Source organism: Gopherus evgoodei, chromosome 1 (assembly GCF_007399415.2).
Source record: "Gopherus evgoodei ecotype Sinaloan lineage chromosome 1, rGopEvg1_v1.p, whole genome shotgun sequence".
Taxonomy (NCBI): domain Eukaryota; kingdom Metazoa; phylum Chordata; order Testudines; family Testudinidae; genus Gopherus; species Gopherus evgoodei.
Window position 1 is genome coordinate 262,742,915 of NC_044322.1, and position 13,429 is coordinate 262,756,343.

The 13,429-nt window shown below is 42.5% G+C and overlaps 1 protein-coding gene across 1 annotated transcript in view; it reads right to left on the minus strand.

Moving 5' to 3' along the window:
- PAH (phenylalanine hydroxylase) overlaps positions 1–13,429 on the minus strand; it is a 58,557-nt gene that overhangs the window by 14,059 nt on the left and 31,069 nt on the right. The window contains exons 4-7 of the mRNA XM_030544446.1: positions 7,600–7,688; positions 5,410–5,477; positions 2,174–2,370; positions 1,624–1,759 (exon numbers count right to left, since the gene is read on the minus strand). Coding sequence (XP_030400306.1) covers positions 1,624–1,759; positions 2,174–2,370; positions 5,410–5,477; positions 7,600–7,688 — 490 coding nt within the window. The remainder of the gene's footprint in view (positions 1–1,623; positions 1,760–2,173; positions 2,371–5,409; positions 5,478–7,599; positions 7,689–13,429) is intronic.

The window sequence follows — 13,429 nt, forward strand, 5'->3', positions numbered from 1 at the left end:
CTAACAGCTGAAGAAGAGAACAGTAAAGCAAATCTTGGCCCTCAGTAAAATATACCCCTGTATATTCAGCCCTGCAAAGAGAAGCAGCTCAAGACCTATGCACCACTTAAGTCCCACAAAATAAGTGCAGAGACTTTGTCCCAGAATAGGAAGGAACAAGGAAAGAGAGAGGAGGATGAGATTCTCCAGGCAGCACAGGGGCTGCGGAAGACACTCAGTACAACTCTGCTGTGCACAGGGTGGGCAGCTACAGAATGGACATGCAGGGGAACATGGTAAGTTGTGCGCAGCAGAGCAGAGCTCCACATAGATCATCATGGAATGAAGTGGGCTAGTGCAGGCTAGGAACAGGGAGGTGGCCAGTGGGTCTGCAGTTATGATGTGTCAGTGGCCCCAAGCCCTTGTGAAAGGGGAGCACAAGGTTTACATCCACTATTGCAGACCAGGGACTGGAGTAATGGCTCTTGAGGGACTGTGAATTTGCCTTCAATTTGCAGGTGGGGTTGTGTGGGAGGATAACACCCACTGCACAAAATGGTCTAACAAATTTCACCTAGAATGAGAAGAAAAGAGAGAGAGGGAAGAAAGAAGAATGATGTGAGGGGAAAATGGAGGGAAAGGAGGAAGTGAAGAGAAGAGTAGGAAGTAAAGAAATAAGGGAGAAAGGAGAAATGGAAAAAAGAACAGATTATTTTTAAAGAAAAAGAGAAAGAGGAGAAAGAAAATAAACACAAGGTAGAGTTAACAAGATCAAAGGAAAAATGGAGAGAGAGAGAATTAAAGATGAAAATGAAAGGAGGAGAGAAAGGCATAAAGGAATGTACATGTGGCAAGAAGGAAGAATAAGAGATCTATGACAGCCAGTCAGTGAAGCTGTTCAGTTCAAGAAGGGCTAGTAGAGGAAGGGGCAGTTTGAAGAGACAGAGCTACACTCTTTCACTAAGGAGACAAGAAATCCCTTCTAAAATGTTCAGATGGGAGCAACAATATAATGGGGATACCTCAGTATGGCACAGTGTAGTGCTTTACCATGAGGATGGGTATATTTAATAGGGCCCTACCAAATTCGTGGCAATGAAAAATACGTCATGGGCAGTGAAATCTGGTCTTTTGTGTGCTTTTACCCCATACTATACAGATTTCACAGGGGAGACCAGCGTTTCTTAAATTGGGGGGTCCTGACCCAAAAGGGAGTTGTAAGGATCATGGTTTTGCCACCCTTACTTCTGTACTGCCTTCAGAGCTGGGTGGCCGGAGAGCAGCAGCTGTTGGCCAGGTGCCCAGCTCTGAAGGCAGTGGCGCTGCCAGCAGCAGCGTAGAAGTAAGGGTAGCAGTACCGCAATCCTCTCTACTATAACCTTGCAACCTCACCACAACTCCTTTTAGGGTCAGGACCCCTACAATTACAACACTGTGGAATTTCAGATTTAAATAGCTGGAACCATGAAATTTTTGATTTTTTAAATCCTATGAGAGTGAAATTGACCAAAATGGACTGTGAACTTGGTAGAACTCTAATTTTTAATAATAGTATTTATTGCAGTTATTATTTACTAACCCTACTGCATAGTTAACCTCTGCAGCTTATGCAGCCCTGTCTACCTTCAGTGCCAAAGTACTTACGGTTCTGGTGTGTACATTGGTTTAGATCCATGGCGGATGTATTGTGTAGAGTGAAACACTCTGAATGCCAAACCAGCCAGGAAATCCCGAGAAGACAGCAGGCCAGCGACAGGGCGTAAGCGGAATCCAGTGCAACCTTCAGAGAGAAAAAGGTTCCATTTTAAAATGTCTTTTGGACTTGGTTTATGCCTCTCCTTTGGGTCCTGGGAACTGGACAGAACTTTGCATTAGTTTTCTCCCTTAATTATAAGCTTGGGTACCAAATAGTGGAGAACTCCATATCTACCTAAGGTACTTACATGGCCACCATCACCACAGTATCTCTGCACCTCACAATCTTTAATATATTCATCCTCGACACATGCCTGTAAGGTAGGGAAATGCTATTATCCCTATTTCACAGGTGGGACACTGAGGCAGAGAGTAACTAAGGTCACACAAAGTCTGTGGCAGAGCAGGAAATTTCACCTCAGGCTCTCAAGTCTCAGGCTAGCACCCTAACAGCTGGACCATCCTTCTTCTCTATTGGGCTATTTTAACACAAACATACTTTGCAAGAATTTTGAAACATCTTCAAGTTGTGGAATATTATCCTCCTGGTAGCCACAGTATTTTTCCAGTAGCGGGAACACGTGGTTGTGTTCGTAGCAAGCATGAGTTGGATAGAGAGTCTTCAGCTCCCTGAAGACTGTGCCCCACGTTTTCTTTTCTTCCTCTGTGTAAGTCACTTCAGGAATAGGCTGCCCGCTGTAAAGCAAAGAGCATTTTTAATCCACAGTGAAATAGATACACCTTAAACCAGCAATATAAAGAAGTGGCTTGTGTCACTGGCATTTGTGCTTGTACTCCCACCTAGAGCTGGACAGGAGTTGGTGCAGGTGACGAAAATCCCTCTTCCCATATACAGCAAGAGAGAAAACAATGTGATGCACAAGGGGCCTGATCATCCTCTCACTCCCATTTGTGTACATCTGGAATAACTCTACTGAATTCAGTTGAGCTACGCTGCCATTTAGATTGTACACTCTTAAGGGCAGAGGCTGTCTCTTACCCTGTATATGTTCACTGCCTGGCACAATGGGGCCCTGATCTCAGTTGCAGACTCTTGGTTCTACTGTCACAAAAATAAACTGTGTTTATTTTGCTGCTGATGATGATCTGCTAGTAAAATGCACTGGCTGCTGAATTTCATTGATTTTCCTTTATCGATGTGCAGAAGGTTGCTGCATTTCATGCCTAGTGATTTGTTTTGACATTCCTACTGTGGTCAGGAAAACATCAGTTCTCAAGATGCACAGCTCTTACTGGTTTAAGTATGGTGGAGATGCTCCTAATTATCACTAAATGCAGATTTTGGTAAATTTGATTTTTTAAAAAATTAATAACACCCGGGTCAAATTCCCCCTCAATCATGTGTTAATGCAGCCCATGCTGATGTTAACAAGAGGTAGGCACCATGAACCATGACTATGGCCCTGCATTCCCTGTTCCCTTGGAATTAATCGGAGGGAGGAAGATTCCTTAGCAATAAAGAAAAGGGCCATAGGTGAATCCCCAGCTTTTAAAAATCAAAGGGTTTTAAGCAACTTAATAGGGTTAGCAGCACTCCTGGAATAATGCTCAGGCTTTCCAAGCCCAGAGATTCATTGTTAAACTCCAGTGATACCCCACCACCTCCCACTCTCTCATTTTAACTTCAGCCTGGGGGCTGCTCCCCAGTAACGCCGTAATTTTCTGCCTGCATGCATCAGTCCTCCTTGATCTATGGAGCTTTAAACATGCTCTTGAATTATTAAGATTGCTGGGGGACCACTGCTGATCCTATAGCACTCACTGGTCCTAATTAATCTTTGGGCCACTTTCACAGGGCTGGAGAAGGAAGCTGAGGCTTAGCACACTTTCAAATATCAATCAAAAGGTTCCAGAAATCAAGAGGGCAGGGACGAGGGAAGGGGGCAAGAGAAAAGGGAGCCAAAAGCAAGGGACAGAGAAGGCAAGAAAGGAGGAATTCACGCTGGGGATAAGAGTAAAATGAAAAAAGAAAAAGGAGAGAAGAGAGTCAAACAAGCAGCAGATATGGGCAGAAAAGACGTGCAAGGGGAAAGCGATGGGCGGGGGAAGAGATCAAAGGAAAAGAGGACAAGAGAGTGTAAATCTGCTCATTACATGGCTGTCCCCCTTCTTGTAGATGATTTTTAGAGGTAATGGCACCTGAATTTCATAGTTACCCTTCAAAAGCCCAACCTTCCCCAACAAGCTCCAAGTTCACCAGGGATCCTCTGTGCCTGGATCTGCCCCTTTTTACACAGATGAGAACTCAGCTGCCTCCATAGCACTGTTTCTCACCCCTCTGCAGAACCTGCAACAGAGCATCTCTGCAGGGCTCAGAGTCTGAGGGTGTGGCTACTGGGTGGCTGGCTGGATAGCCCAGGGTGGCACCAGAGGGTTCTACATGGTACCCCTTCCTCTTTGTGAAGAATCCATAAAAGCCAAATTTCTTTGCCAGCTTGTCACTGTTCTTTTATTCTATTATTTAAAAGCATGGTGCTTATGAACTCTGAATAGAATACGAAATAAACACATAAAATCCCAGTCTGGTCTATCTCCCGATATGGACAATTTAGTAATACTGTGGAGGAGGGGTCGGTGTCTCATCCTCTTAACTTGTTTCTGGTTTGGTAATGGCTATTTTTGATACTTGTTCTATTATTTTTATATAAAGTTTGGCTGAAGTCTGCAAAGTGAGGGACAAATTCTGCTCTCAGTTACAAAGGCTACAATTCCATGTACTCCTGTAAGTGGGGATGCGCCTCTGTAACTAAGACCAGAACCTGGCCATAGAAGCTTACCCAAACTTTCTAGCCAGCAAGCAGGTTCCTCACTGATTTCTTTCACTCCTTTCAAGCAATTAAACAGTCAGGTTGGATCTTTTGCCTTGTAACTTAGATTGTAAGCTATTTGGGGCAGGCACTGTCTTTCTGTTCTGTGCTTGTACAACAGCCTGCACAGTGGGGCCCTAAGTAAAATTAATAAAATAAAATAATAATAATAATAGTTTAAAAATCATGAAAGCCATGATCTGATCCTTTGAAGTCAAAGAGAGATTTACCATTGACTGCAAGGATTGAGCCCGTTAGGTATACTATAAATGCGTGAATGACTTTAGGGAACAGTTTTAGTTCCTATTGCCATTCAGATTTGACCGTGAACAGAAAAAGAAATAAAAAGCAGAAAACAAAACAAAGTCCATCCTAGAGAAGTGGATCTGCTTCATTTGTTTATTTTGCTTGTGAAACGAGAACCTAAATTGCTCAATGCAGCTGGATCAGACATGATAAAAGTAGAGTAATAAGCACTGGATTAACAAGAGGACCATACGTTATTCATTATTTTAATAGTGTGTGCAGCTCCTTTAATGTAAATTATATACACTCTCCCCCTCTCCACTGTTTAATATGGAAAATACCAGAAGCTGCATTATTCAGTGCTCAGGTCTTTGTAGTAGCATGTGATACTGTTGTACAATTAGACAACAAAGCTCGGTGCTGGAGTGTGGTGGGGGGGACATGTCCTCATTTGAATGTCCGCCTTGAGCAATTTACTTTTGTTTTGCTGTAATTTTGGATAAATGCATTTACAGGAAGATTTAAACACATGCCAAGAAAGAAGGGGCCAACAGCAAAAAGGAAATCCCTGACTAGAATTTGTGATGAAAGGGCAGTGACAGGTTGGGAAGCATTCACTTGTGTGACCGGCGTATCTCCTGTCCATGTGGTGCACACTCACTGTCTGTAGTTGTAGGCGATGTCAGCAAACTCCTTCCTGCGGGCCCGGTAAACAGGATCTTTGAAACCCTAGGAAAAACAATTAAAATGTACTCCTCTTGCTTAGTGGAAACAATGCAGGGCTCAGGCCTTAATCCTGCTCCCCCTGAAGACACTGGGAACTTTGACACTGAATTCAGAGGGAGCAGGAAAGTTATCTTAGGCTAAAATTGAGATTCCAGCCCTCAGTGTGGACACCAAGCACACAAGAGCAAGCAGGGAAGACTGCTTCTTCCCAGGCTGAATGACTGCTTTGCTGAAATAGTGCATGCAAGCTATTCACATCCTCCCACCAGAGGGTGTGGGGGAGAGAGACAAGAGGATCCATTTAGCAGCAATTTCCCAGCCTTACTCATGTCCTGTCTCCTCCCGTTCTCTATATGCTGCCAAGCAGGGGCTCATAAAGAGTAGAATTTCACTCGTTACCACACTGGGAGTGTGCACCCCGATGCATGGCTCGCCCACACAATCAAGCTAAAAATCTCATCTCTTAACACACTTATTTCTCACAAGGTTCATCTAGCCAGTGAGGATTAGACCTCACCTGAAGATGAACTCTGCAGGAGCTCAAAAGCTTGTCTCTCCCATCAGCAGAAGTGGGTTGAATAAAAGGGATTCCCTCACTCCCTCATATCCTGGGACTGACACAGCTACAATGCTGCATACTCCCGTCCTTTCTCTGTCTTGTCTGTTTAGACTGTGAGTTCTTCAGGGCAGGGACTGTCTCGCACTAGATGTATGTACAGGGCTTAGTACAATGGGACCCTTGTTTCAGTTGAGACCTCTAACTACTACTCCAATATACAAATAATAATGATAATTTGGTTAACCCCAGCACAGTACAAGATTAAACTGGATCTGAGGACAACTGGTATCCAACAGAGTTGTATTAGATCAAAGTATTATAAACAAAAAGGGGTCAGGTGATTTGAAAAGTTATATGTCATAGAATAGAATGGTATCATAGAACGTTTATCCTATTTTTAGCTCCCACGTCTACCTAAACGATAGCGACTGAGTGACTCCTAGTTTTTCCTCCTTGCTGCATCCTAAATTCTACTATCCTTTCTTACTATACCATATGCCTGGTTGTGCTTTGATTTTATGAGAACATAGAGGAAACTGATCACTAACTAATTAGTTCTACCAGCTACAACTGAGCTGCTTCATTCATTTCAATACCTGAGTTTTATTTCTTTTTTTTGCCTTCAAGAACAACCTCATTTTATGACATGCTCATATGCCAGTGCCACAGATGAGAAGGCTATTGATTCAGTTTGCTGAAGCAATTGCATCTTCTTTCACTCTGTTTTTCATATGACAGCACTGAATATCATGAATCATTGTACATGATACACAACGCACTTTGAATTAAGCAATAGGCAGTGAATGACTAATCACCCCATCTCAATTAAACTAATAGCAGCAATTTTTGCTACACTGCGTGTAATTTATTTATAATCAGCATGTCTCAATTAAACTAATAGCAGCAATTTCTGTTGTGCTGCATGTAACTCTGTGTGTTTTGACAAGAAAATAAGTTGTTGTTTGGGAGGGGGTGGGGATGGAAAGTATTTCTGTATCAAGAAAAGTCTTTAAAAACACTTAAGGATTCGTGTGCTCACTAGCACAAACAAATGCACTTCATTATTTAAATTGCAAGCCCCTTGGAGCAGGGACCACTTCTTTTATTGGAGCTTGCATCATAAATGCCATATTGGCATTCAACAAATAATATGTAGGTGTCAACTATATGCTCATTATAAAAGGAAGAAAAGCTCTTAATATCCCCATGCTGGAATATGATGATTGTCAAATTTCTGTGGCCAAAAAATTGTTCGTCAAGACACCGCATCCCAGAATCCTTTGCATATGTGTAGTTGGGAGAAAGTGAGTGTGCCTGTGATTACTGTGTGATCTGGAGATCCCCAGTTGCCATAATTCTTGGTGATGCTGGCATTTGCCTAAGTTAGAGCAGCCTCCAGACTCATCTAATTTATGTCAGGGACTGGTTCTCAAACAACCATAATTATGAGAACTGCCTTTGTGCCTCCCTGGACCACTAGAGTTACCCTGGTATAAAACATGTGTACATGAGAATCCCAATTACTATAACGTTGTTCTTTGTTTAAAGGTAGGACTTGTTTCTTACAGGATGGTCTGCATCCAGTTCAGCTCCATAGCTTAGGATCTGATTGGCAAATCTGTCAAGCTCCTGGATAGTTCTCGGGAACCACGGCACTACAAAACAGAAAAGAAAATACAAATTAGCCTCTTTTCACTTTAGCTTATCTTGGGGTCTCATCTAACTCTTTACATTTCTTTGATATAAATATAAAGTAGGATAAACATCAGGCTAGATTCACTGGTACTTTTTGAAAGTGTTGCACTGCACCAGTGATGCAATGCAACAGTAAACCGAGCTTCATGAGCCAGTTAAGTTGGGTTTATGGCTGTTTTGCATTGTTGGAGCAATGCAAAGCAGCTGGAGTAAATCCAGCTCCTGGCATTACATTTGCTTGTGATGGTTATTATTTATTGCTTGATTATTGATACTTCTTGAATTATCAGAACATGGGAATTACCAGACTGGATCAGAATGAAGTTCCATCTAGTCTAGTATCCTGTCTCTGACAGTAGCCAGAGTCAGCTGCTTCAGGGGAAGGGGCAAGAAACCCTGCAGCAGGTTGAAATAATGCATAAGAAGCCATTTCAAACAGCAGGAACTGGTCTGATTGTCCATTGCCCCAGGACTCACATATGCATCTGCATCAGTGCACAGTAGGTATGAAAAGCTACTAACGCTGATTTCAGAGTCTTTAGCATCCAGCTTGTACTCACACTGCATGAGTGTGAGAACTACATGAGGTGCAGGGCAATAGAGGATCGAGCTCCATTTCTTTTTATTTGCATCAGTGAGGGAAAAATGGAACCCAGATCTCTTGAGAGCAATTACTATAACAGGAGAGGGGTCATTACAGCTCTTGTGGTGACAACAGTACTGCTCTCACCTTGGAAGTCACATGGGGTTCGCACTCTGCATTCATGCGCCTTACTCTCTTCATGTAGGGTACAAGTAACTGCCATTGATATCAATGGGAGTCACTCATCCCAGAGGGCTCTAGAGTTTAAAAACCCAAGTGCTCTGGGTGTTCTCTCTTTCAGCTGAACTGCACTGTGACTTATATGAATTTAGCCTCTTTCTTGCATAAAGCTGCACCATTCCTCCAGTGAGTGCCTTAAAATGCTTCTCATGCCCTGCTTTCTGCCCTAACAAGGACACTGCTGCTGAGTGAATCAATTTTATTTTGTTTAACATTTTGGTATTTAGTTAATCTCAGCTGCTCAAAAAGTTCTGCACCAACAGCTCTGGAAAGAGAAGTCCTGTATAAATCCTCCAGGGTGCAAAGCCAGCTGCAGTGCAATCCCTCCCACAGTGCCCTGCTCATGTTCCCCAAACCTGAGCCGCATAGACCACCTAAGAGATGAGAGGATCATTCCCTCTCCAGGCCTATTCAGCCCGTAGTCTCTCTGCTGAGCAATAAAGAAGGCATTTATGGGGTAGGGTTTAAGTAATGTGGACACCTGCACATCAGAATTGGAGTCAGACCACTAGCTCATTTCACATAGGCCCCAGAAAAGCAGTCTTCATTTATGACTACTGGGTGGCATGCTTCCGTGACATGTCCGTCTGTGCCAGGGCAGTGTTATGCACACTAATGTGAGAGTTGTGCTACTGTCTTTGTGCTTTTAGAATTCCTGCCGCAAACAGTTTCTAAACATCCCAACAGACTCTTTTTAGTGCAGCATTTTTTTTCCTTTAATGAAAGTGAATGTGGCTTTGTATTGCAGAAAGAAACGTTCTCTGTAGCCCCATGCTACTAACTTTAATCAGATCTAAGAAGTTAGTCACTAGATGGCAGCAGAAGTAGCATCAAAAACTTTCATGACTGGATAGATTTGTTTTTTATCCATAGCTCCATTGTTTCTTTAGAAATATTTGACTAGTTTCTGTCAGTAATCTCCACCTTCTCAGATTAAGTAAGCAAATGGGACTTGGTTATGAAATATTGTTTTTACTTGATACAAAAGTAACTGTCAGCCTACACACTAAAAGAAGGCAAACCTCATACAAGAACCCTGGAGGATGCCATCATCTTCTACATCTATTGCCAAGGCAACTAAGCTAGTGACTTTATGGTCAGGAAACCTGGGTTCTGGTCCCAGTTCTGTCAGTGACCTTTCATGTGAATCACATCACCATGCCATGCCTCAATTTCCTCATCTGTAAAATGGGGGTGACAACACTCTATAAAACGCTTTGAGATTTTGGGAGGAAAAGTGCTACCGTGAAGCTACATTTACATTATTAATTATTGCCACAACATATTGCCATTCCCAGGAAGCTCTAAAACCCATCAGATCTGAACACAGCAGAAGGCCCACTAGTGACTATGAAGCCTGCTATGCTCTATGATGGATTTCAGCATATGCTGAGAGGATGGTCTGTTAGGGATTTTGAAGAGGAAAAGGTATTCCTCTGAACTAGAAAGGTTTTGGTTCAAGTAATTTCTGTTCCAAATATGGCTGAATTAGACAAAACATAGTATCCAATAAACTTTTATTACCAAAGTGTTCTACAAATAGATGATTTACAAACCGTGGGGCAGATTCATTCCTTGGCTGGCACCAGCGTAGGGACAGAAGGGAGGTGGTTTGTTTCTCCCTTATTTGAACTGCTGGGGTGGCCAGTGTGGAGCATTGTGAAGATCAGAGCAGCCCTCAGGGCTCCCCAAACTTGTACCCTTGCATCAGTGGCCCCAGAATCACCAGGGCACAAGTCAACTCTAATCACACCACCTTCCACTACTCTCCTCCCTTCTCTGGCCTAACTTCACCTCACCTCCTGTTCTCCCACCCCTTCCTCCCACCACCACCACCATCACCACCACCCCCACCTGAGAACACCCTCTGAGCCTGGGGCTCATGTGGATTCAGTTCAGAGATAGTGGAGTGGCTCTGTAGCAGGGGAAATCCCTGATGAGGGAGGCTTTATACCTGCCCTATGGTCCATTTGCACCGACCTCACTGGTACAAAGGGGCAGCTGGAGAAGGTTGAACAGGGCCCTATGAGTCTTCTGTCGAGAGCTTAGTATTCTCAGCATCCAAGTCAATGGGAATCGAGAGTGCTGAGCACAGCATGTGATTTAGCTCTTTTGCCCTATACATACAGTAGGAATCAGAGCAATTAGTGATGGGGAAGAGCTGCTGGGTGATATTGTCTGACAATGCAGTTCAGAAAGACCTTCCCCAACAATGCTAGCAACAGTTTGAAAATATCAAATCAAATTAGGCTCTCGATGGATTTGTCAAATATTTTGTTTGCTGACATGTTTTCGTGAGGGCTAGTTAACCAGACATGCCGGCTGTCTGCACTGTGGTTAATGAATTGCCAGAGCAAGCTGTTGCAACAGGGAGCGTCTGTGAAGACTTCAAGAGAGAACATGGGCTGATCAGTAATAAATATTGATTTGTCTGTAAGTGAAACAGCAGCATTTATAGGCATGTACTGGACACCCAAGTGGTGACCAAATTAACATGGGGTCAAATGCATAATAGGATGCTAATAAGCTATTTTTATGTGGGGCAACAAAACGGAAGCCGTTAGGAGTTTCTGCAGAGCTCCTACATTCTGACCATTGTGAGGAGGGTCAAAGCCAGGTCTATTAAATTTATAGCTGTTCGAGGCACAGGTTTAGACTTTTTTAAACAGATCCAAATGCTTTGGCCTGCCCCAGGGTTTAGCAAACAAGGCTCTTACAGAACCTCAGCCTCCAGCCGGTCTCAGAAATGCAATAAATTGTCTCTGTTTCCTGCCACTGAAATAGAATAATATTTAATTCTTTTATTCTTGGGCTCCTAGGGGTCTGCAAATACTCAACTTGTTTCCCAAAAGAGTCATGAAGAGATGCACTGTGTTTTGGCAACAAATAACTCTAATTCCACAAAAGGCATTTGACCAGATGAAACGCTTCAGCACATCACTTATGTGAAGAGCTAAAGTTACCTTCAGAATGATGACATTTTGCTAGCATTTGCTAAGCTACAGTTATATTATTGATCTAAATCTTTTATGCATTGCTTGAATAGGGGAAAATATAATATCTTTTGTCCTACAATTAAGAGCGCTTGGGAGAAAAAAAAAGAGTAAAAATGATAACTGAGCCTAAATGAAAAATCATCAGTACACTAAAGTCCCAGACCAGTAAAGCACTCAAAACATGCTTCAAGTTATGCACAGGGTTCATAGATTTTAAGGCCAGAAGGGACCATTGTGACCATCTAGTGTGACCTCTGGCATAGCACAGACCATAGAATTTCACTCAGTGATTCACGCATCAATCCCAATAATGTGTGGTTGAACTAGAACTTACTTTTTTAGAAATATATCCAGCCTTGATGTAAAGATTTCAAGGGATGGTCAATCCACTACACATTCCAATTGATAATCACCCTCACTGTTCAAAGTGTGAGCTTATTTCTAGTTTGAATTCACCTAGTTTCAACTTCCGTCCATTCAATCTTGTTATGCCTTTGACTGCTAGATTAAAGACCCCTCTAAAGATCCAGCGTCTTCTTCCTGTACTTACAGACTATGATCAATTCACCTCTTGGCCTTTTCTTCAATATGCTCTTATGTCTATAGTCCAGCCACTGGATGCTTCCTACATTGACAGAAGGAGTTTTTAAATTCAGTCCAATATAATAAATCCACCTCTCTGAGAGGCAGTAGTTAGGCTGACATAAGAATCCTTCCATCAATCTAGCCATGTCTATACAGTGAGTTAGGTTGACCTAATTACGGTACTCAGGGCACAAAATTTTTCACAGCCCTGAGTGATGTAGCTAAATTTATCTAATTTTTAAGTGTAGACCTGGCCTAAATAGATAGAGCACTCACTGTACAACATGTTTTCCAAACTTTACATCATTCTTGTGGTTCTTCCTTCTCTTCATTGCTCAGGTGCTTTGCTGGACCAGGTCCTAGGGGCACTCAACAAACTTCAGGCAAAATGAACAAAAACTATTTAAGAGCAAGCCAAAAAAAGCCCAGATTGTCACAATTAGATTACTTGAGGAAAGAGAATTTCACTAGCCTAGATGGCACATTGGTCCCCAAGAAGCAACATAGGGAAATATAACAAAACCCTGCACTGGATTCATAGATGAACTGAACTCGTAGTCCTTAGCAAAGAAAAATCAAATCCCATCTATAGATGGTGGATAAGGAATTGGTACTATTGCCCTAGCTTAAGTAAGTTGCTTCTTTCTTGACACAGATGTGTCTCACAAGGAGAATATTTTCCTTGGCAATGAAAAAGGCCTGTGTCCATGTACAACACAGGGGAGGTTGGCTTGCTAGTGTGTTTGTGTGTGTGTGGTGGGGGGGGTGATATATTGTTTAGTTTTATATTTTAAAAAAATGAACATCAGCAGATTCTGATGTTAAGATTTCAATGTTAAGATCTATCAGTGATGATTTTAAAGGGCAAGTCAATTTAGACATTATCATGACAATGTTAGTTATTTATTAACACTGTTATATTTGTTTAAGGGACAAATTCAGCCATCGTGTCTTCAGCTTAGTCTCTCATTTCACTCTGAACCTGTGTATGTTTTGCTCCCTAAGCAGCCTTAGTCCGTAGGTGCTGGAACTAGGGGTGCTGCCACACCCCCTGGCTTGAAGTGGTTTCCATCGGATACAGGGTTTACAGTTTGATTCAACGGCTCTCAGCACTCCCACTATACAAATTTTTCCAGCACCCCTGCCTTAGTCTGACTTTTAGAGCACAGCCCTTCTGAGATTTAAGCTCATGGTGGACCCTTCCACTAATGGCAACTATTGAAACTGAAAAGGGAATCAAGGACAGAAGAAATAAAAATAAAATGATTCATTTGCTCTTTACTCTCTCTGATGATAA